We start from the raw sequence: 23,467 nt of genomic DNA, 5'->3' as shown, positions 1-23,467 counted from the left end.
ATGTTTGATTTTTTTCACTTTCTTAATAGTGACTTTTCGGGAGGGGGGGAGGGAATCTTAAGTTTAACAGGATCCAATTTTTCAATCTAGTTGGTTTTTTTTTTTCCCCATAATTGGTTGTTGAGGAATGTTTCCATGCATGAGGGTTGGGAGGTAGCCTAATAGGTTGTTGTCTGCATACCTTTTGCCTTCGGATTGATTATACCTGGAATGAACGTTGTGATGGGAGGTAGGTGGGTACGAGCTCCCCGACGGTTGTCCTGTCAGGGTCACTTTCCACGATTCTGCTCTCCGCTATAGGAGGTGGGCCTGTTCCCCACAGGTAAGCATGACTGCTTTAGCTGAGCTCTAAGAAGCTCTTCTGCGCATAGTGCTCAGGGGTTAAAGGTCACTGTCATAGGCCAGGGGCTGGCGTCATGACCATTGCTGTTACTAATATTTTTAAAGATTTTATTATTTATTCATGAGAGAAACAGAGAGAGAGAGAGAGAGAAATAGGCTGCCTCGGCGAGCCTGATGTGGGACTGGATCCCAGGACCCCAGGAACACTCCCTGAGCCAAAGGCACACGCTCAACCACTGAGCCACCCAGGTGCCCACATGACCATTACTATCATTGTCTCTCTAGGAAGTGCTCCAGATATACTCCTCTATCAGACTTCTTTTGCTGTTTTTTTTTCTTTGTTTTTCAGTTCTACAAGTTTAAGAGTGCCAAACCTGTTCTTATTTTGTTGTATACTTGGTAATGAGCAGCTATTGCATCTATAACGAACAGGTGAATGTAGGCAAGTCTGTATATTCCAATTTCTTTGGAGAAAATCTTTCATGAAGAACTATTTGATCATGTCAGTTGGGCAGAAAACTCCCAAATATTTGGATTCTTTGAGATTTCTTTGTAAATCTTGATGTCAGAGGCTCCTCTTAAGGCATCCAATAATTCACTGAATCGGGCAGATTTACATTTACTTAGATTCCTTAGGTCATCATAACTTAAGCATCCTACATTTTCACCTGGATTGATTACCAGTTAATGTGTCAACTGACTTTTTGAGGAAGAAACAAAAATACAAGAGATTAGAGTTATTTTCCTCTTTATTGATTCTTAGTTGTTAGATTCAACCTAAGGTCCGTGCTTCCATTTACACACTAGAAGCAAAGCCAATCTAACACATCATTTGATAAATTTTGTTTTTTGGCAAGTCTCTTTTCTGTTCATCCTTAGGGGAAAGAGATACCTTACTTTTCCTTCGCGATTTCTATAAATTGAGAAAAGTAGTCCCGAATCTATAGAATTGGGGACATTCAAACTGACCCAGAGCCATTAACTCTTTGGAGGTAACTATAAATTTCATACAGACACATATCTCTTAGCTCTTTGCTTCACAAAGAATCAAATTATCACCCATTCCATGTCAAGTATAACCAGCATAGGATGTTCTAACTACAAATCTATGAAACTGACTTAGATGTAGGTCAAAAGAATGTTTTAGAATCTCCCTTGCTAAATAAGTTAAACGATTACATTAGTAATTCTCTTCAGATGTCCTTTTTAACTCATTTGAAACTATTTGCAGATAGAAATAGAGCTGTCTTGAATGCTGATCTCAATACGAAATATATAGAATCGCAAAATACACAAAATTATTGATGATAGAACATCCCACAATCAGGGTGCTATGAGTTTTACATTAAAATTTAATTATGTAGTAAAAAATAGAGTTGTCATAGCTAGAAAAAAATATTTTCAGAGGCAGCAGATACCCTTGGTGGAAATGGACAGTCCTACGTAGAAAGAAACTCCAGGAAGTATGCAAAGTAGACACCAGGATACTCGGCATATATAATTTAATCAGAGATCACACAATATGACAAAAACAGCAGGTGACTAGAATAATTATAATCTGCAACACGTGAAAACAGTTTAGAAAATGAATTAAGGTCCTACTCTGACAGTAGGCTTCTTGGAAGTACAGATGTGGAATCAGACAGATTTGTTTCATCTGGTGCTACCTTTCCTTATCATCAGATTACCTAGAACCAATAGCTTGGTATGATTCAAGCAGTAGACGTGTTGTTGATTGATGAACTAAGTCTTCTCTAGTGAGACTGTTTAAACTCCTAGAGCCACAAATAACTAACTATTGATATTTTGGTATTTTAGATGTAAAAGCACATTCTTCCTAATAATCGGAAATACAGCTTAAGACTATTTTGTGGGACAGACCTATGATTGTCTCTTGTTGGGTAGAAGTCTCCTATTCGGTGACATGTGCATTCACACATCAGACGAGAATCTTAGAGACTGATCCTCATGGAATCTTCAGGGAAATCTTGTCCAACTGTATTTGTGAAAGCAGGAATCTGTTTGGTTGTTAATTTTTATCAATTGGGTCTGTTGACTGGCCTAAGCCTAAGACTTTTCTCCTTTTTTTTTCCCCCAGTCGTGTAGTTACAAAAACTGTACATTACAAACAGTGTAGAATAGAAACAAGCGGAAAAGAATGTGCCACACATCCCGGGTAATCATCTATATGCAGTTAAATTACAGATACAAAAGAAAATACAGCCTACTCCCTTATAGTGCACAGTTATTTTTTTAGATACGATGTATCACTAGTAAGTAGTCATGGTCACCAACTCTAGTTGTCTCCAGCACAGAGAATGAGAGCGAGATCCGTTCGGTACAGCTTCCCCCCATCCGATAAAGCCATTATGCTTTTCTTGTATGTTGGAATATTATTAATATCCAGATCCTGTACAGAACATAGATGGCATTGTTATCCAGCTACACATGGAAGTCCATTAACCACTGTCAAATGATAAAATGTAGGATGAAAACTGCTTGTTACATCGGTCCATTAAGACCTAGATTAAATTCTTACACAGATGTGAGTAATCACAAGGTTGTTTTAAAATCTATTTATCACAGTTACGCTGTTTTAGGCCAGTACCAAATCAGGTTAAGAATTGAATTCTATTTCTGCTCTATAAATCTTTAAAGTAGATTTCCAAAAACGGATGTGCAGTGCTTCTGGATGGATCCTTCTAGTCTGCCTAAAAAAGTGGCATAACTAGATTACCTGTTTATTCTTCTCACACAGATCCTTCAGTAAAGCATCCAGTTCATTTTCATCTATGTATCCATTGCCATCCTGAGGGAGCAGAAATAAACCAGTATGCAACCAACTCCACAACAATGAGGAATGTAATAAAACGGAAATAGTGGATTCTTCAGAAAATCTCCCTACTGCATACTTGGCGGATATTCCAACATCTTAATGTCAGACCCTCAATCTTAATTGCTCCAAAGGCCCCAAATACACACGAATTGCCTCTCCTGCAACACCTTGCATTTATAAAGTGCTTTGAATTTTTCGAAGTACTTTCATATTTAACATTTTCATATTTAACATTTATGCTAACAGTAACACATCCTGTTGAAGGAAGTAGGTGGTCATAAATATCTTCAGGTGAATGAATTCCCTGAGGCCTGGGGAGGCTATGTGACTAGCCTGATGCCACACCAAGTAGGCGCAGAGCTGTGAGAGAGTCCACGAGGACTGACTTGGTCCAGGAGTAGAGGAATTAGAAGAAAATTAAGGATGGTAACTAATGACCTCGCAAACCTTTCCTCATACACATGGGGGAAGATTCTGCAGGATATTTTCAACTACTTTAATCCTCATTCCACCCTGTACAGTGGGTATAATCTCCTTTTTACAAATGAAGAACCTGAGGTTTAGAGGAGTTTGGTATCTTATTCAAAGCCTCAAAATAGAGAAATTGTAGCATGGGATTTGGATCAAGATTCTTCTAATTGGGGGATATCATAATACATTTCCTACAACAAGAATAAATTGCCTGAGTAATTCTAATAGCTCCTGTTTATTTTAATTTGGACCTTGAGTTTGGGAGATCCCCCCCGCTTAAGTGAGCATTTTCCAAATTCTTTTTTTAATTTTTTAAAATTTATTTATGATAGTCACAGAGAGAGAGAGAGAGAGATGCAGAGACATAGGCAGAGGGAGAAGCAGGCTCCATGCACCGGAAGCCCGACGTGGGATTCGATCCCGGGTCTCCAGGATCGTGCCCTGGGCCAAAGGCAGGCGCTAAACCACTGCGCCACCCAGGGATCCCCTCCAAATTCTTCTAAACAATCAAATTATAAGAATGAATTTTTACCTGATCATATAACTCAAAAGCTTTATTGAACTCTTTCCCACACATTTTGATTCCCTAGATGATAGAGAAGAGAGCAAAGATTAAAGTGCTATTATTTTTTTCATTGTCTACCCTGGCAAATCTTCTACAGTCTAACTTTTCATGGAAAAATATTGTTTGTGGTAGGGGAAAAAAGAAATACCTGAAATTTAAGAAGAAAATTCTCCTGTACAGGTAGTAACCTTTTGGGGGAGAGATATTAATAGATTAGATTATTTTTTTTGGACAAAGATCAACTTATTTTAATATTCATGTACTTCCTAAACTCACCGGGCCATCTCAGTTAATTCCAGCTTCCCATCATTATTTGAATCAAATAATTTCAGCTGAAAGACAGAATGTTGTTACTGTAACCACTGAAGAATTATTTATTGCAGGAAGAAGAAAAAGTAAAGTACTTTGAGTTATCAAGTTCTTATATAGACAGGAAAAATCTAGAAACTAGCTTTTATTAGACTTGGCAAATTTTCAGTTCTAGTAGTTGGGTCAATTGTCAAAGTTTATCAGGACAATATAGAATAATCCAACAGGGTAACCATACTCTTAGGTTCTAGAATACTATAGTTTCTTTTTCTTTCTTTTCTTTTTTTAAAGATTTTATTTATTTATTCATGAGAGACACAGGAGAGAGAGAGAGAGAGAGAGAGAGAGGCAGAGACACAGGCAGAGGGAGAAGCAGGCTCCATGCAGGGATCCTGACGCAGGACTCGATCCTTGGTCTCCAGGATCAGGCCCTGGACTGAAGGCGGAGCTAAACCGCTGAGCCACCCAGACTGCCCATAATTTATTTTTCTCGCAAATCTGTGAATGTCATGATGGTGTCTGGCAGTATACAGCATGCTCTAAAATTCTCCAAACAATGATGTGAAAAGAAATACTTCCCTCTTTTAGAGCATAAAAGTATAAAGAAAAGCAACAGACAGATAGTATGAATAAATTCTTAGAGAATAGAATTTCTGACTAATTTTCAATTGTTTTATTTTCCCTTCCATACTAGATACCTCCTCGTTGCACTTACTTTCATATCCTACACCGAGACCTGTCCACATATAAATGCACTCAGACCCTTATTCAAGAAGCATTCATGTAACAGTTGCTACTCTACTAAAGTACATGGAGGGACAATAGGTGAAATGTACTAAAATAAGTTTGCATGCTACATATGTGAAACAACTTTTTTTTTTTTTTCAGAAAGGAATGTGATCAGGGTCCTAACGTTTATGGGTTCAGTGAAGTCTCTTTGGGGAGAAAAAAAAAGTCTATGGCTTGAAATGTTCTAAGAATCCTTTGTAAGAGGCAGATTTTTTTTCAGGATCTGATACACATTTTATAGTCTGTTGACCATAGTTCTGATATCCTTAAACTGTCTACTAAGACACTGGACACCCGATCATGCAATTTAGTGTCCACAGGGGAATATTTCCCTACATATATATTTAAACCTTAATTAGTTCTTGATTAACTTGCCTCTCAGATTTGAACTGGTTTATGACATTGAATCAGATATGCCAGGCCAGTCCAACAGGGGGAAAACTCCCATCTGAGTAGTTTTTAAAAGACTGCTTCGTATTTCTACCTGGAAAGGAGTCTTTACTTTAAATAGACATCCCATAAGGCTGGCACAAAACAAAATTGATAAATGTAGGTTATTGTCCATTTCCCATATGCTATTCAGAGCTTAGCCTGCCCACCGTGACACATTTGTATGCTAGTGCTCTGATAAGTAGATTAAAAAGGATGCTTAGCAATGAAAAATTTTCAATTGTTTTGAAATTAAAGATTAGTCTCATTTTAAAATATCATTATACAGTGAATAAGACAATAGTAAAGTTCTAGTGGATTTTTTTTCTTGTAGGCTGACAGGTTGAAAGTAAACCTCCTCACTAAGGTTTGTAATCAAATCTTGTATAACATGATTTTCCAGGGTGACTAAAAAGTCTAACTCCTTTATTCATCTAATAGGTCATAGTTTGTATAATATACACTTTTTAAAATAGGTTATTTATTTAAATCTAGGGTAAGAATTTACTGTACCTTTATAGCACTTAAAACATGTATAAATATATGTACTGATTTGGATAATTTAAAATGTTGCTTGAATTTCAAAAATTAAAATGTTCCAAAATATTAGTCCATAGCTTAATCAGTTTGGCAAAGACTTTTCCTCACAGCCCTAATGCTATGAGTCAAAATGCGGAGATTGCCTACTTGAAATTCACAAAATTCATGGGCATTGAATTATTCTATCTTGAACTTCATAAATGTGTTCATTCCTAAAACATTAAGGGCCTGCGTGTAAAGCAATTTCCTTGGTTCTATAATCAATATTCTAGGAGAGATCTTGGTTATACTATTTATCATAGCATCAGGCTCAGGGTACATTTGGAACTCCTTACCCAAAGCACCCAGACAGTATTGCAAAATACTCTTTTCTTTTTTTTTTAAGTCCCTCAGTGAAGAAAGTAACTGTAAGTTGCATTTAAACTCTAACAAAATTTATGATTTTGTGAGTCATCATAAAAGCTGATTAAGAACCTCCATAATGTTTTTAGTGATCTAATATATATATCTATATGTATATAAATATCTACAGTATAACTTGCATATGTATAAATTATATAATTTAATGATGTACTTACACTGGCTTTGTAAGAAAAATGAGTGACCTTTTGATAGGTATAAATTACCTAGCTCCACCAGAAAGGAAATGATCGTGTGTTGAGCCTTAAAGCCAATGACAACAGCATTCACTCAACCTTACGAGGTATAAACATCCTTACGCATTTCACTTGAAAAGTGAAATGATACCTGTATGCATGTGATGCCCACATGGCTTATTTCATTCTCCATAGTCTTGAGAACTAATGAGAACACAGTACTGTTTCATAGGTTCTTGTCTACAGTCTCTCCAAGATCAGTCTTACCATTAGGTCTGTATACTCAGCTAGTTTTGTATCATCGACAGTCTTGTTTGCTTTTTCCAGCAGGTCCTTTAGAAAGTTCTGTTAAGACAAAGAACACCCAAATAAATGTCACAAGTCACCTACAGTCTGTTTCCATTTCAGCCTGCCTTGAAATGGAATGTCCCAAGAATGCAAAGAAGGCCTCTTTTTGAGACTAGAACTGGGTGAGGAAAGGACCTTAGAAGGGAAATTATTCCACTTGGTTCACTTGGCATTCCAGCCATGATGCTGCCTTTGACAGGTACGATATCTGCCTCTTACTGAGACCTGATCTGCAGTGGTCTGTGTTGCACGGCTTTTATGACCTCAATTAAATGAGTATCTGGATTGAGCACTGTGCAGGAATCCGAGAACAAGCTAGTATACCAGCCAGGCCAGTGGATGTATTTCTACATAATGATACCTTCACAAAGGTTCACATGACTCTTCTGTAAGAAACACAAGGCCCCCTCTCTATGCCTTTGTAACGTAAGTGAAAATTATTAGTAAGCCAGATGGAGGGCTACCTCTAATTTTAAGTGTATTTTCTACCCTCACAAGCTGTATTTTCACCTTAGCTTATAGCCAGTAGGATATTGTTGCACCGAAGGGCCAGTCAGGTAGCATTTGGGCTGGATGCAGTCCCAAACACGTTGGTTAGAAGGCTTCAGCTGGCTGTTCAGACTAAGACAGACACAGATGATGTTCTCTAATCCTTGAAGGATATTTGAATCATATTTAAAATAGAGATTATTGTGGGAAGGGTGGAAAAGATAATTATTAATTTGACAGTTGGAGTTTAGGAGGGAATTGAATTTTTTTTTAAACAGAAATAAATCAAAAGCTTTACAAAAGGCACATAAATGACATTGTTAGCACTTAAGCATATAATACTCATTTTGTCTAGTGCTGTTCATTTGCAACTCCTTTATTTTTTAAAAAAATGAATTCAGTTCTGGAAAACTAAGCAGATACTGTGTTGGGATATTATCGAAGGATTGGGTTTCTTTGGTTCTGCAGTGGTTTATGTTCTTCCCAAATGTACCAGTTCTCCTGGGCTGATTTAACTTTATTCTTTTTGAGGATGGAGACCTTTTTCTTGGTTTGATTAAATGTATTTTCATTTCAAACATTCCATTTCAAATCCAGAGTGAAGCATGGAAAATTCAAAATTATCTATTGGGGTGAATTTTATTTTTGAGCCTTATGAGTCTTTTGTCAGAGATTAATTGGGTTAAAAAGCCTCATCAGAGACTAAAATGGTGGTCACAAAAATAGCCTGGGAGAAACCTCGGGACGCTGAGATTCAAAGTCGTGTCTGAGAACAAGTGATGTTTTACTCTATTATGGATCTTAAAATTAGCTTTCTTGAAAGATCCATTAAACAAGAATACCAACTTATCTTCAAAATTCCCCAGAGAGGAGGATTTCTACTTAGACTCTCTTTCTGAGAATAAAATGTAGAACAAAGAAGGTCAGTTTTAGAAATGAACTAAGGTTTTCATTATGAACTTGAAATGATTTTTAATAGATTGTGTTTTCTGGTCCTACAGAATAAAAACACAATAGCTTAACTGTCGCCTTGTGAGTTCTGGGTTGTTGTGCCACAAGTTTGTATCAAAGATCATGTTTTCACATTAGAAATATTTCTGTTTCTCCGAGGTTGCTGTTGAATGTGTTTTTAGCGATTTTACAGTGGTGCAAATGTCCTAGATCTATCTCTAAAACTGTATGTGACTCAAACCACGTTAAACCATGACAAGGAAACTGGGTTTGATATTCCTATTTCCATACATGACAGGAGGAGAGGCGGCCCTTCATGACTAAAGCTTGGAGGCATGTGGTGTGGTGGTGGAAAAAATATAATTAGCATTATCAGGTAATCTAGATTCTTTCATAAGCAGCTGGGTAAATGAAAAACTAATCTTTCTAAATTTCCGTTTCTCAGTATAATGGGAATGGCAATACCTGCCTTGCAAGTTTTCTGCGAGGATTAAATGTTAAAATAGATTTTCGGCACCTAATGCTGTACCTGCCACATAGTATTGAGGACCACATAAGTGCTCAATAAGTATTCATTTGCCTCCTTTTGGTTACTCTCTATCCTGAAGATAGACAAAATAGGATCTCTGGACTGAGAGGTCTTGGGGTCAATTTAAGGAAATGAGGGAAAGATGTTGCCGTACTTCTGAAAGACTAGTAAATTATCGAGTTCATGAATAATATAATTTATTGTGCCTTGTGTATTTCACAGAATCTTCCATGTACAGAATTTTACTTGGGCTTCACAATAAATCTGAGAGGAAGGTATTAGTTATTATCTTCATTAAAGAGATGAAAAAATCAGACTAAATCTCTTGATTTTTAGATCTCTTTGCCTTCTCCTTTGTATCCCCCTTTCCTCCCTGACCAGGTCCTCTGTACGTCCGGGAGAGATGAATTGGTAAATTCATTTTCAAAGTTGCAGTTTTTCAGAAGTTTGATTATACGAGTCTTTTGTTCTTGTCTAGAAGCAGGAGATTTTATGGAATGGGTAGGGATTTGGAGGGAGAGGAATGTGGGTTTAAACACTGCAGCCTAGGATCTTCTTTCTGTGTGGCCTCAGTTTATCCCCAAACTTTTTTCCTCATGAGGGTAGTACTAATCTCAGAACTCACATGAAGATTAGATAAAACAATGTGCATAACAGATAGTTGGTGTTCAACAATTGTTTCTCTTGAGAGAGAAATCTATATTGTTTAATTTATAAAATAAAATGGCAAATTTCAGTGAAAAGGAGTATCTTATTTGGTTTAGTATATTGTTATATCTATCTAGTCTAACAACTTGTTTATACCACAGAAAATGCTAATTTTTTTTTTTTTTTTACACTGCTGAATAGAATTTGAAGAAGTACTTGAAGTCTCTTTTTTTAATCTGGAACTTCATTAACGATGTGGAAGAGTGGGTGAAAATATGCCATTGCTCAACATAAGTTTCTTTTGTGGGAGGCTTTTTAAAAAGTTCATAATTCTATTTAAAAGGGAAAAAAAAAAACTTAACCTAGGTTTTTATTTGCTTACCTTAAGCTCCTCAGTTTCTATGAAGCCACTGTGATCAGTATCATATTTCCTCCATGTCTGTAAATCATTTTGGATAAAGAAAACCAAACATATTTTTTAAAAAAAGCCAACAATTTTCCTACATTAAGTAGCTTTCTGAAGACCGCACTCATTGACAGAGCTCTATTTTACCTTCATGAATTCCTCACAAGACTTCAGCTGCTGGCATCGGAAGAGCAGCAGGAAGTTCTCCTCTGTGGGTAATACATGAGCCAACTGAAAAAGATTTAAAAAGCTGTAAGGAAAGCAAGCCTCTGTCATTACTTCCAGCTTAATTTTTCTTGAATGTATTTGTTCGAGGCAGTTCTCTTGCCTAGAAAACTAGGAGAGAAAAAACATGAGGATTGACCTTCCCTTTCTGATACTTTGTCCCCACAGAGAGCCATTGTCTTTTCCAATGCTTGGGTGGCCTTGAGTGGTGGGATGTCTGGTCAGTGAGATGGCTGCAGCAGGTGTGCTCAGAAAGCTCAGATAGCACTGGTTTGACCACTCATCTGCTGGACACCCAAGCACATTCATCCCTATGGCTTGAACTCTTCACCTCTTCTGTGCCATAGAGCAGTGTTGCTCTTCGAAGGGTGCATAGAATGTCATATATGTGGGGACATCTTTGTCATGTAGAAGGAAGGAAATGATGAGAAATGTGAAGGTGGGGGAAGGAAGGAAGGAAGAAGGAAGGAAGGAAGGAAGAAAATATGCATTCCCAGATCTAAGGAGACAGTCTAAGAGAGGAAAAGAAGATAAACTGAAGACAATTGTAAGGCAGTGGAAAGAGAGATGGAAAAGCCAATTCACAATGAACAGTGGAAATAGAATAGTAATAGGGAAAATCCATTTTCAAACTGTTGGTTTCAGCTAAGAGGATGTCCCCTGTCAGGATCCAGGACTTGGGTTTATGCTTTCCATTTCGTGACCCTATGACCTATCTCCTTAGCTCTCCTTTCATAACTTCAGTAACCCCCCCGCCCCCTTTTTAAGGGGAAAAAAAGGCTCTAGATCCCATTTTAAGATGACCATTATCTATTATGTGCAGGGAAGGAGGGAGCTGGATTGATGGCCCCACTGCAGGCATGGGTTCTATTCTTGGCTCAGCTCCTAATTAGCTGTGGTCCCCCAGCAACTCCCTCAGCCACTTCTGGATCTTACTACCCTTATCACTAAAATAAGGAGTTGAAGTAGAAACCAACGTCTCTTAAATGTACTGGGCTCAAGATGACCTTGAGAATCTGTTACAATCACAACATCTTCACCATTAAAGAATGAACCTACACACATTGTATTTCCTCTAGTTTCCTTGAAGTTCAGGTGTGGACCCTTATCTCTGTATTTTAGACCAAGAGCCTGTGGTATGGATCAACCTTAAGTTCAGTATAAGTTCCAAAATTTCTACCAAATTATAGGAAAGGCTATCTCCCTCTGCCTCTTTAAAAAAAATTTCATTCATTTAGATATATTAAAAACCTTAAGTTGAAATGATTTTATATTTATGTGAATTTTATATTTATGTGTAAGTAATCTGTTTTTTTTAATGTCCATATAATAGATTCTTTAACTTGTTTTTAGGTCTTGAAAATAATACCTCAAACTAGATCCATTCAGTTTACAGACAGACACTGCATATGCAGGTGAAACTAAGGAACAGGGCCATATATCCTACTAGAATGTTAATAGGACTCTGCCAGAAAACGTTTTGTTACTTTGAACTTTGTTACTTTGAAATATACTTTCACTAGTATAGTTGTGCATGAACATAAGGATTCATTTAGGAGATAAGAAATAGCTAATTCCAATTCTTTTATTTATTGGTATGTAACTTGTCAGATACGACTTTGTAAGTTGTTGTTGGACCATCCATTTCGGGAGCACAGGGATCATTCTTTGTCTGAATTTGCTGAATGTTCATCTGCTGGATGCTCCACATGTTATATGGCTGACGTAAATGCTCGTGGATTGGTTGATAATTTTACTTCATTAAAAATACCAACTTAACATGATTTATAGTATTCATTTTTACTATCTTCATTGCAATTTTCTATATTGCTTAAATTTTAATAACTCTGTTTTGAACAAAAGTAATTCTTTCTTAAAAAATTACCCTTGTCAAAATCCTCCAAATACATGAAAACAGAAGAAAATTAATGAACTGGTAAGCAATTACCAAATGTAAAATAAGGGAAAACTTAACCATCAAAGTTTCAAAAATCAAAGTTCCTACAATTGCATAAAGCTTAGAGGTCTCTAGAACATCAAATATAGAGGTGGTAAAATTGGACTGCATATATAGTATAAATATATATTTCCTTTCTCATGCCATTTTGGTCCTACTCAGTTTCATTATTTTGAAAAAATACAGATTATGTCTAAATGTGCATTTTCAATCTATTAATTTGATCTGTTAATGTTACACTGAATATAGTGCCATCCTATTTTGGACATTAGAAATGAGTCTCAAACATGTAAAAGATTTTAGTATGACAAGCCAGCGATTCAAAGAGAAGCAATGAATACTTGTGGAAAGGATGTTACTATAGTAAAGTAAAGAAATCCTCTTAAGGGTGTGTTTCACAATGTAATGGTCCTGCTGTGGCTGCTTCCATCAATATATAGGGAATTAATGTTCAAATTTCAGAGCTGGACGCAGGAAGTCTCCAGCTCTAGTGCCTTAGAGCATATATACAAAGTAGGGAGAGGTCTTTTATCATAGGTATCAAGTAAGGCCACTTTGTTCTCAGATTTGCCGAGTCTCTGCTGTCCCTGGAAGTACTCAATAATGCCTGATCCAATGTTATTGGTAGTTTCTTAATCCTTAGTCTGCCTGCCTGCTCTGAACTCCCCCAAATTTGTTTTGGGTTGGAAAAGAGAATATCCAGGGAATAAGTAGAGGGCAGACAGTTGTGACCAGAACCCCTCAGAGCTTCAGTTTTAAGAACTGGTGCCTGTCACTGAGAGTGGGGAAGAGAGTGTCTCCCCAAGATATATGAAGACTACATACATACTTCTTGAGGGTAGGGTCTCTGTCTTACTGGTTCTTTGCCCAGCACTTATAAAAATGTCAGTAAATACCTTACTGAACTTATGAATGAAGGCAAATGGCTATTGTCTAGAGTCAGCAGAGTATAGATAAATAAGGTTCCTTGGGAGATAATTCAAATAACTTATTACTGAATTGTGGATAGGGTTGGGATGGATATTGTGATATTCCACCCAGAGCTCCCTTTAGGTGCTGGGAGTGTTACTTTGGGAGAGCCTTTGGGAAATTATCTAGGCTGAAGAGCACTGCCTTCCCAAGGACACTATGTCCTATGACTGATCCACATGAAGAGAAAAAGGCACAGCCCTGTCACTCAACTGGGACTTCTATGAAGGGCTATTGAGGCTCTGGAGCCCACTGTAGGGTCAGCTGAAGTTTCTACTGAGACTGTATCACCATGGCCCATCATCTCCCTCTGCCCAGTTCTGTTCATTTCCGCTCAACAAGTATTGGTCTGAACATACTTCCTAATAAACTTGCTTATTACTAATTTTCAACCTAGATCTGCTTCCCAGGGAACTGAACATGTCACAGGGGCTTTTTTTTTTTTTACATCTTTGTCCTCTTCCTAGGCATAATGTAGAACTCTTGCCTATGTGTTGGAGTAGGTTGAAATTCCTTGCTACAGCTCATGCGGCTCTGATTCAGAAACTACTGGGCACTGTGCTGGATGCTGGGGATTCATAGTCACTGTGCTTAAGAACCTTATGGGAGGCAGATAATTTCAAATCTTATTCCCACAATTTCAAAAAAGGAGATATAGTGATAAAGCTAAGTATTAGGTGCATGGAGAGCACACACACTGGATAATTTTACTAGAAACAGAACTGACTGAGGCAAGTCAGTCAAAGCACACATGAGGCATGATTCTTAACTCCTAAAGACATTCCTGGTGCGTGTTAACCTCCTTCAACACATATTAGCAAAGTATTCACTTCTTTCATTTGGGAACCGGAGAAGTATTTTTCCTAGGTAAGTGATTCCAGGAAATTTGGAAGGCAAATAATTTTATATAAATTTAAGGCTAGTTGAGTTTAATAATTTTAATATGAGAAGTTATAGAAGAGGTGGTTAGAAGTCTTGGCATTCAGAAGAAGGTGTAGATTTTTAGTTGTTTTAAAAAAATTATAGCAAATATATTTGTTGAGCTTTTACAGTGTGCCAGGGTTGATCTATTTGTTTGATGTGCTTTATTATCACATTTGATGTTGATACTTCTATATGATCCTTTATTACAAAGAAACAGAGGCAGAGAGAATAAATGAACTGCTATTATATAGTTTATAGTTTGAGCCAGATTTGAAATCCAACCATCTGACTTTCTTGACTTTTGAGGCCTTCATCTGTAGCCATCAGCCTCCATTAAAATCTTCAATCAAAAACATTTTCCTAATCACTTAAAAATATTTATACAGAGGCAAGTTTTTAATCTGATTCTGTTGGCCATCATTTCTCCAAATTCTGAGGTGGAAAAGTAGTCTGCCATGAAAAATTACATTCACTATAGCTAAATTCATATTCTCAAATCCCACTGTGGAAGAAAAGAGGGTAAGCTGTGTAGTGTCTGCTTCCCTGGGAGAGATGTTACAATTTCAGGATTAAAATAGCTTTTAGGTCTATTTTATTTTCAGTGGATGCACTGACCTGGACAAATAGACACAAAAAACCTGAAGAGGATGGTAGGTTCCCACACGTTGCCCAAGGGACCAGGTGAAAAGCTAACAGATCTGATATCCAACTAAGGGAAATATCTATACTTACTAGAAATTTCTTCTCTGGTACCCACATGATCTGTTGAATCATTCAGTCTTCCTTTCTAATTATTTTAATCAGCCTTCTTGCAATAGAGCTATTAGTCTGAATAAATTTAGAACATTTTTTGACTGTCATGGTATTTGTTAAAGTATCTCAGAATTTTACTGCTCCTGTTTTGAGTTCATATTAACAATCTCTTTATAAATGAACTGTAATTATGTGGATTTTAAATCTAAAGACCTGACATTTTAAAAATTCAGAAGAATGACATCTACATACCACCCCTCATTTTATATATTTCTAGATAGCAAAAGCTTGTTGTTGGCAAGGTCCGTCTACTTCAGGACAGAACTTTGAAAATTAATCACTATATTTTCTGATCTTTTGAACAACATATTTCAATTAAAGCCAAATCACTTTGGCCCATTTCCAACAAGAAAGCAGACTACCACATGAATATCCTTTGGTTTACCTTGATTAGATTTTGAGAAGCCCATCAGTATGCCTATTAAATATATAGGCAAATCTAACCTCTTTTCCCTTTGAACATCAAAGTTACAGTATCCTGATGTGAGTAGGTAAATCAGTAAAAATTTTGGAAAACATGGGGTTTCCCATTCCTTCATGGCTGACAATGGGGTTTGTGTATTTGTGTCCCATGTTATATATAGGATTTCGTAGCAAGTGATATATGTCAAGTGGGGGAAAAAAGAAAAGATGAGCTTCATTTTATACAACTTCCTGGTGACACTATAATTTGGGCATTCCCACTCTTACTTTCCTCACTTTCGACATGTAATCTGTAACTTTCAATTTCTTTCCAATGATTTTCAGAACCTCTCTTTATGCTCTTCACTCTTACCCACCCTAGACTGGATCAACATGCCTATAAACTCCTGCAGTGATTATTCTTGTTCTCCCATTCTAATTCTCCTCTCTTCATTTAATCACCATTCCACCCGTCTTATGTGTAGCTGATAATTTAGATTAAAGAAAAGAATTCTAGAATCAGGGTCAGATCTAGGCTTGTATACATCTGTTGTCACTCTTCGCCAGGGGGACCTTGGACACATCATTTAACCTTTCTGGGTTTCAGTTTCTTCATCCTGAAAATGAGGAATTTTGGTTAGTTTTTCCCTAGGAGTCCTCTCCAGCAAAAAATTCTATCCTGGAATAGTTAAGTGAGACACATAAGAATTAGAGTTTTTCTTTCAGATCAACTGAAGAAGAGTCTACAGAAAGTTTTGCCCAAATGTTTCAAATGCTTTGGCTGGATAACTTCTCTGTACTTTTTGCATCCTGTTCAGCCAGGCTAAACATAAAGCCTTGCCCTAAATAATTGACCAACTGAAGCTTGAAACTATTTTCTTTTAATGCAGAAAATGCACAGATTACTTATTACTCCCAAGAAAGTAGTTTAAAGGAACATGGCTGGGTTCTGGCTGTTTCACCATTTATTTCATATTTTTTCTTTAACTTTAGCTGAAGTCTATTGAAGCCTCAGGTTCCCCATCTATAAAAATAGATCCACATATTATATTTAGGCTTACTTTATTCTGTTAGAATCAAATGAGACAATATATTTGTTTAGAAATTACATATTGTCATACTAATGTAAATTTTCTTATTGTGATTGCTATAAAAGCTCCTCAGTTTGTTTCAGCCTTCCTTCTTTATCCTCTCCTGTTACCTATCTTTTCTCACACGTAAAAGTTTTCTATAACAGTTTCTTATCTCAAACTTTTAGAGAAATTTCTTTTCTCAAACCACCAGAACAATGTGACCCCCCCAGCCTCTCATTTAAATATAGCTTCAAATTATAATTCACAAGTGATTATATCATGTATAGTAAAAGCTGGATTCAAACAGATTCATCTAATCCTTTTAAAAGTGTGAAATGCATTTGAATTAAACCCATGCTTTTAAATACTATTGTTTAATGTATCACTGAAGAAATGAAAATAAATAGCTGAGACCATTGGAGTCCTTTAAGGTGAAGCATGTTATATGTAGGATGATGGTCCTTGCTCTATTGGGATTATAAAGTATGCCAAACTCTGAAATAACAATTTCTGTAATTTCACTGACTTTAGATTTTCCAACTCATTTTGAACAGATTTACCTAATCTCATTTGTGTCCCTTTAAAAGTTATTTTCTTATCCTTAATGATTTCATATCTTGATTAGTTGGCCTCTATATCAATCTGTAAGTCCCAGTACTGTTAATTTATTCATTTATATTCTAATGAGTTATACATAGGTAAAGGGGAAAATGTATACTCCAGGGAAATGTTTTAATTACAAAGATAATAATAGTATGCCCTTTCTTAATTCCTTTTGTAGTAGCTGCTTAAAAATAAGTATTTCACTCTGACATGACAGATGTCGTATAAGATCAACTAATTGAAAGCCAGGTTAATTCTGAGTCAAAGGTAAATATGACTACATATTGTTGACAGAATACATCACAACCTAAGCATATCACAATAATTATACTTTGACTTGGCATATTTTAAAATATTTATTTTCTTATTAATTTTTCTGGACAAAGCTGTCCACTCAATTTCTCTAATAGGTCGTAGAGATAAAGTAGCTGAGACACCAGAGTTTCCAAAAGTACAAGTTAGGAAAGCAACAGCTCTTGCACAAATCTGAGAATGCTGAAGAACTGATGTATGATCAAAGTCTAGCTTCCTTGATTCATAAACAAAAGTTGTCCTCCATAGGAATAGTCTTTGTCAGAAGATAAGATTTGACAGCCACAGTTTTATCTTTTAGAGATTCAAAAGAAATCCTTACCTCCAATACATTCTAAAATATTCATTAACTTAATTAAGTTCTTTGCTTTTACTAAGGCCAACTGTCAATCTAAAATAGAATTTCAGGAACCAGGTGGCAGCTTTTTGCCAGTGTCAAGGGGACTGCAAATATATCCTTTCATATTTTAATAGAAAACTCCACATTGTTAAACAAGAAATACCAGTGAACCAGGTACTTGGTTGGTATTTTATCCAAGGGAGGCGGGGTAATGTAATGGCCTAGATACTCATCCAGAAGTCTGGGACCTGAGCTTCTAACTATACCTGTGGCAGCAAATGGATGCATGACCAAAGATCAATCATTTCACTTCTCCACATTTTGGTTTCACAATATATTAAATTTAGGCTCTGGATTAGGCAAATTCTAAGGTTTCTTCCATTTCTGAGCATTTTTGATTTTATAGTTTTGAATAGAAGACAACATGTTACTTAGGCAAAATAAACCTTTCCAAATTGGTCTTGCCACATCCTGTTTGAGTTGGATTCAAGTACAAAATGAAGTTCATTTGTCAAAAAAGTATATCAGAAAAATGCATTAGTTCCTTACCTCTACAATTCCTATTTTTCCATCATCTCTCTGCCCATACTGATCCACAAAGGTTTTCATCTCCGGTGATAACTCCTAAAATTATATAAAAGAAGTTAAGTTTATTGTAAAAATTACCAATTATGTTTCTGATGGTGTTAATAACTCTTGCAAAGAATAACTGGAATTGAAAGCATTTAGAATTATGCACACTGATGAACTATTCTCATGAAGATTAAAGATATACCTGATACACAGTATTTACTGGTTTCAAATGAAAGGGTTATGATTATCATTTCTGAATCAATTACTGATTTGTCTTCTATTAGTTTTGAGAATATGTTATCCTTTGAAAGTGTAGTCAGAATTATTCAGCTCATAACAATGAATTCAAATATACTTAAAACATTGCTTGCTTCGGGAAAGATTTTTTTATATTATTATAATTGCCCAAAACATTTTCCTTATTTTAATATATTTTATCCATGAGAAGTAATAAGGGGTGTTTTCAGTTTGGACAAGCAAAAAATGTGAATGTTGAAGAGTGCCTCACATTGTCACTCCTCAGTGCTTCCAGTGCTTTCCAGTGCTTTTCCAGAAGTGGCATTTACTGATTAAATACTTTGAAAAATTAAATTCCAAAAAATAAGATAAAAAAATGACTTGGCTAATTTATGCTTTCATTAGGGACAGACAATATTGATAACCTTATAATATAAGCTATTGGTTCTATGTTTAGGATCTTTGCCTCCCTGAATAACTTAGAGAATGGTTTTCCAGTGTGTTCTTGTTTCCATTTTTTTTTTCTGAGAGGTTTTCTCTCCCAGGTATTTTAATACAAGAATATACATTTAAGAGTGACAAAATGAATGTTTTCATCTCATTTGAATTATTTTGACCAATCTGTTCCATTGCTTATGTAATCTTTTCACATATTGACAGATTGGGGGCCATGAACTGTAAACTAGTGATCTGAATATAGAACTACTATTCAGGAAGTTGAATTTATACCCTTGGGTCTCCAACATAGCCCATTTTAGATAGCCCTGTTGCATTAACTGAAGCCAATTTAAAATAGGTCAGCCTTTACTAATGTCCTATTCTATGTCCTTGGGAAAGAATATTAAGGTCTCAGTTTTTATCACAACTAACAAGATGATGGTATTATCTATCCCATGAGTTTGCTTTAGGGATAGGTAGGTTAATATAGTTTAAGAGTTATATTGAGGCTGACTATTATCACTACTAGTTGTTACAGAATCCTTTTTGAACCAAAGTAAATATCTTTAGTAGAACTGAAGTAACAAATGATAATCAAGCAATTTAATTATAACGTAGTCTTTAAAACAAAGCTCTTCTATGGATTAATTGTAATTTGCATTTATTAACATTTATTACAGCAATAACTATAAGGAAGGAAAAGAGTTCACCCCTTGGCATTAGTGGGACCATCAATTGTTTCTTGCACATACGGTAAACAATAAATAATTTGATTTTAAATCTTAGTCATGGAGTACCATTAGTTTAACTGGCAGACTTGACATTTAGTTTGTGAGCTTCTTGGATGGTAATTATGCCAAAATCTACATTTTAAATAGTATGAAATGTAGTGACAATGGTAATAAAGCTTTATAAAAATGCAAATTTAAAGACTAAATATGTTTACTAAGTGGGGAGTCAGCTTCTCCCTCTCCCTCTGCCACTCCCCCTGTTTGTACTCTCTCTCAAATAAGTAAAATCTTTTTTAAAACATGTAATGTTCTCTTATAATAGTAAAATTTTTAAAATTTCACATTACTAATAACACAAGCCAAACAGTGCTTCCATTAATTCAATGAAATTTGTTATCATGTGGCCAAAAATGAAACAAAACAAAACAAAACAACAACCCTGGTTTTTAAGGTTAGTTTTTATGCTCTAAAAAAAAGAAGAAATATATAAAAGCTTTACTACAGTGGGACCAGTAGTATAGGGACATATTTGTCTGGTACATGAATGTCTCAATCCAGATTTCAATTTAGATTTTATCTATCCAAAGTCTATATACATAACCTAGAAAAATACTCAATAATCAACATATTAAACAACTTGGTATAATCTTGTACCTGTGCTCAAGTCTATTTGAGTTAACATCTAATAATTAGAATTTCCAATATTCTAAAATTGGAGGCTGCGTAGTAGAAAAAGCTTTAAAATCTTTAGAACTCTAATATGAAGTTGTTTGTTTACAAAAAAGTAGAAATATTAAAATGGGGAGAGGAAAAGGAAAAAATCTGAAAAAATATAGTTTCTAAATATTTGAATTTCTAAATTGAATAAATTACAATATTAAAATTCTATAAAAATCATTTAGCTACTGGAAGTGTTACAATATTTTAATTTGAAATTTTATGGCAAGTAAGGTTTTTCCAAACAGATATTTTAAGTATGTTTTTAAATGAGATAAGGAACTGTTTTTGCTCTATTAGCCAAACATATATAGAGTTATAATAATATTGCATGGATTTATTGTAATATACAAAGGGGGGGGAGGGTGGGGAGAGAATATATAAAACATTTTCTATTTGATTTCATTCTATCATACTTTAAATAATATTAAATCTGGGTAAAACAATCTCCAGAGTATTATTTGGTTTTAAATCAATTTGGCCCATGATTTTAGCAATGAACAGTTCTGTGATGAATTATAATACATTTTAGAGTCCTCTGGTAGTCTTTTGAGTATGTTGTACAGAGATGTGTATCACATAGTTTTCAATTTAGATAGAACAAAAAGGAAATTCTATTAGTAACTTATAGATTTATAAAATATCTATATCTATATGTATCTATGCTTGAGCTGGTGATCTGCTTAAAGATCAAACACAATATGTGTTCCTCTAAAGATGTTTTCCTATAAAAGTTACATATAATCTGTAATGTAAGTTTTCTAACTAGTGGTTAAAAGGCCAAAGATCATTAACCTCTAACTAGCCTAATCCAACACAGTCTGCTGAAATGTAGTCTTAATAAACCCCAGTACACTAGTAAAATTCTTATCCTATTTTCCTTTGTACAAACATCCCATCTATGTTCTAAAGCTGGGTATAATTTTTATACTGACAACATCTTAACAGGTAAATTTATGCCCACAGGAGGTAATTTATAACTGGAAGGAATTGTCATTTATTTAATTACCTACCGGCTTAAATCACAAATATAGCTTGTTTTCAAGACCCCACTAATTGTTTCCAATCAGAGTGTAGCTTTGCTTTTTGAAAATACATGGAATTCTTAATATTGTTTTACTTTTTACGTCTCTGACTTTTGGGTTTTTCCCCTCTCAACAGAAACGAACACCTTTCTTGTTAAGCTCTTGCTCATGATTATGTTGCAAGTTGTCCAACTTTCCCCCCAGTGAGAAAGGTCAAGACAGAACGTTTTCTTATCTGTCCAACCACATCAACCTCACAACAATAAGTGGCAATAAAACGAGAGATACATAATCTGCAGATCTGTTTCCTGACCACCAAGGGGCAGAAATGTATTTCTAACCCCCCCGCGCGCCCCCCCCCCCACTTCTCATGCAGTTAAAGAAGTTAAAAATTACCTAGTTAGAACTCCATGGAAGAGGTGATCTGCTAAAAGATCTCATGCACCCACTTTTCTTTTAAGCATGATTAAAGCAAGTACAGGTATAGAATCTATATTTTAAAAGCTCTGACTTCAAAGTGTAAGGCTTTTCCCTTTAGAGGATCTCCCCCGCCCCCCCCCCCCCCCCTTCAGCTTTCCCCTTACACAATTCGGAAAAAGTGCTTTTTTTTTCTTTCCTTTCTCAGTAGAAACCTACATTCCCTCAGTCTACATTTCCTGGAAACCACTTGATCTGGCTAGCTCATTATGAATACTCTAGAATATTTATATTTGTGGGATGAAGGTCTTCTTCCCCGCCCCCCCCTCCCCCCCCCTTGGTTGCAAACTTAAACCTACCAATCCAGCCTTCTTCCGTGCTTGCTGGAGTTCCTGAATCAAGTTCTGCAGCTCCTTTCCTTCCAGGTAGCCACTTCCTGCAAAGACAAAGAGGCAGCCAGGTATCAGACCTCTCCTCCCGGAGTTTCTTCCCCTCTCAATTTCCATGGCAGCTGTGGTTCTGGCCACCTGCGAGGCTCTCTCCTGCCTGGACATTGATTAACCCTGAAAGGATAACGGCAGCGGCAGCGCTGCTCTCTCCGGGGTGGATGTCAAAGTCTGGACCCACCATGGTACGGATGTTAAGTGCGGCCATAGAAACTTTAGGGTGCAGTGTCCACCCCCCCACACCTCTGCAATCAATCTCTGCTTGCTCTCTCTCCCTCCCCACCCTTCCCAGATTTCCTACTGTGCATATTCTTGGAGAGCATAAAAGTTGAAGGTTTTTTTGGGGGTGGGGTGGGGAATAACCTAAGAAAAAAGAAGATGCATATAAACTTTCGAGGAGCCAGCTGGAAGAGACAAGATTAGGGAGGTGGGGAGGAAGTAAAGAAACGAGGGGATGATAGGATCAGGAGGCGGCTCAGGGTGGGATGGGTGGGGGGAGAGGGAGGGAAGGGGCAGGGGCGGGGGGGGGGGGGGGGGGGAGGTCTTCACACAGTTAAAGAGGGAGGAGATAATCACCGTCTGCGTCGAAATGAAGCCAGATCTCGAAAAACTGTGAGGCTGTGATGAGGGAGGATTGCAGGTGGGACTGTGCCATCGTGCAGCCGAGTGTGAGTGAGTGTGCGTGCGTGTGCCAGCGGGAGCGCGGGGAGCGCGGGCGGCCGGGAGCTGTCCTCGGTGCTGAGCGGTGCTGAGCGGTGCTGAGCGGTGCTGAGCGGTGCTGATCCGAGTTCTCTCTCCACACCCCGCACCCGGTTCCCAGCATTTATCCTGCCTGCCGGGCGCGGCCACGCCTCCTCCTGCCTCCCAGGCCTCATTCCCGCCTCTAGCTCGCGCCTCCCAGTTCTCTCCTCTCCTCCCGGGAAGGCTGGCTGGAGCCGGAGTTGGGGAGTGTAGGGAGCAGCAGGTGGTGGGAGATCCTTGGCGCGGAGACTGGAGGCTGAAAACAGACACCTCCTC

General features: G+C 36.8%; 1 protein-coding gene across 2 annotated transcripts; it reads right to left on the bottom strand.

Annotated features, from left to right (window-relative positions):
* Window positions 1-1,827: 1,827 nt before the first annotated feature.
* CALB1 (calbindin 1) lies at window positions 1,828-23,266 on the bottom strand. 2 transcript variants are annotated; one of them, XM_041769706.1, is made up of 11 exons: window positions 23,027-23,266; window positions 22,364-22,440; window positions 18,416-18,490; window positions 10,396-10,479; window positions 10,225-10,281; window positions 7,145-7,222; window positions 4,491-4,546; window positions 4,363-4,402; window positions 4,182-4,235; window positions 3,080-3,151; window positions 1,828-2,752 (listed from the first exon to the last, which is right to left on the bottom strand). In XM_041769706.1, exons 1-11 carry the CDS (start codon window positions 23,103-23,105, stop codon window positions 2,639-2,641), a joined length of 786 nt encoding a protein of 261 aa, XP_041625640.1. In that variant the 5' UTR covers window positions 23,106-23,266; the 3' UTR covers window positions 1,828-2,638. The 2 variants fall into 2 exon arrangements, with proteins under 2 accessions (XP_041625640.1, XP_041625641.1); XM_041769707.1 differs by lacking the exons at window positions 4,182-4,235; window positions 4,363-4,402; window positions 4,491-4,546.
* Between the last annotated feature and the right edge of the window lie 201 nt (window positions 23,267-23,467).

This window comes from Vulpes lagopus, chromosome 9, assembly GCF_018345385.1.
Source record: "Vulpes lagopus strain Blue_001 chromosome 9, ASM1834538v1, whole genome shotgun sequence".
NCBI classification, from domain to species: domain Eukaryota; kingdom Metazoa; phylum Chordata; class Mammalia; order Carnivora; family Canidae; genus Vulpes; species Vulpes lagopus.
This window is presented reverse-complemented; position numbering and strand designations above follow the sequence as displayed.

Excerpts from the sequence above, each read along its gene's own strand:
- CALB1 (XM_041769706.1), bottom strand. The coding sequence starts at position 23,105 with ATGGCACAGTCCCACCTGCAATCCTCCCTCATCACAGCCTCACAGTTT. Across the intron at positions 7,223-10,224 it reads TAGAAACTGAGGAGCTTAAG|AACTTTCTAAAGGACCTGCT; the intron begins GTAAGCAAATAA and ends TTGTCTTAACAG. Across the intron at positions 2,753-3,079 it reads TGTGTGAGAAGAATAAACAG|GATCTGGATATTAATAATAT; the intron begins GTAATCTAGTTA and ends TGTTCTGTACAG.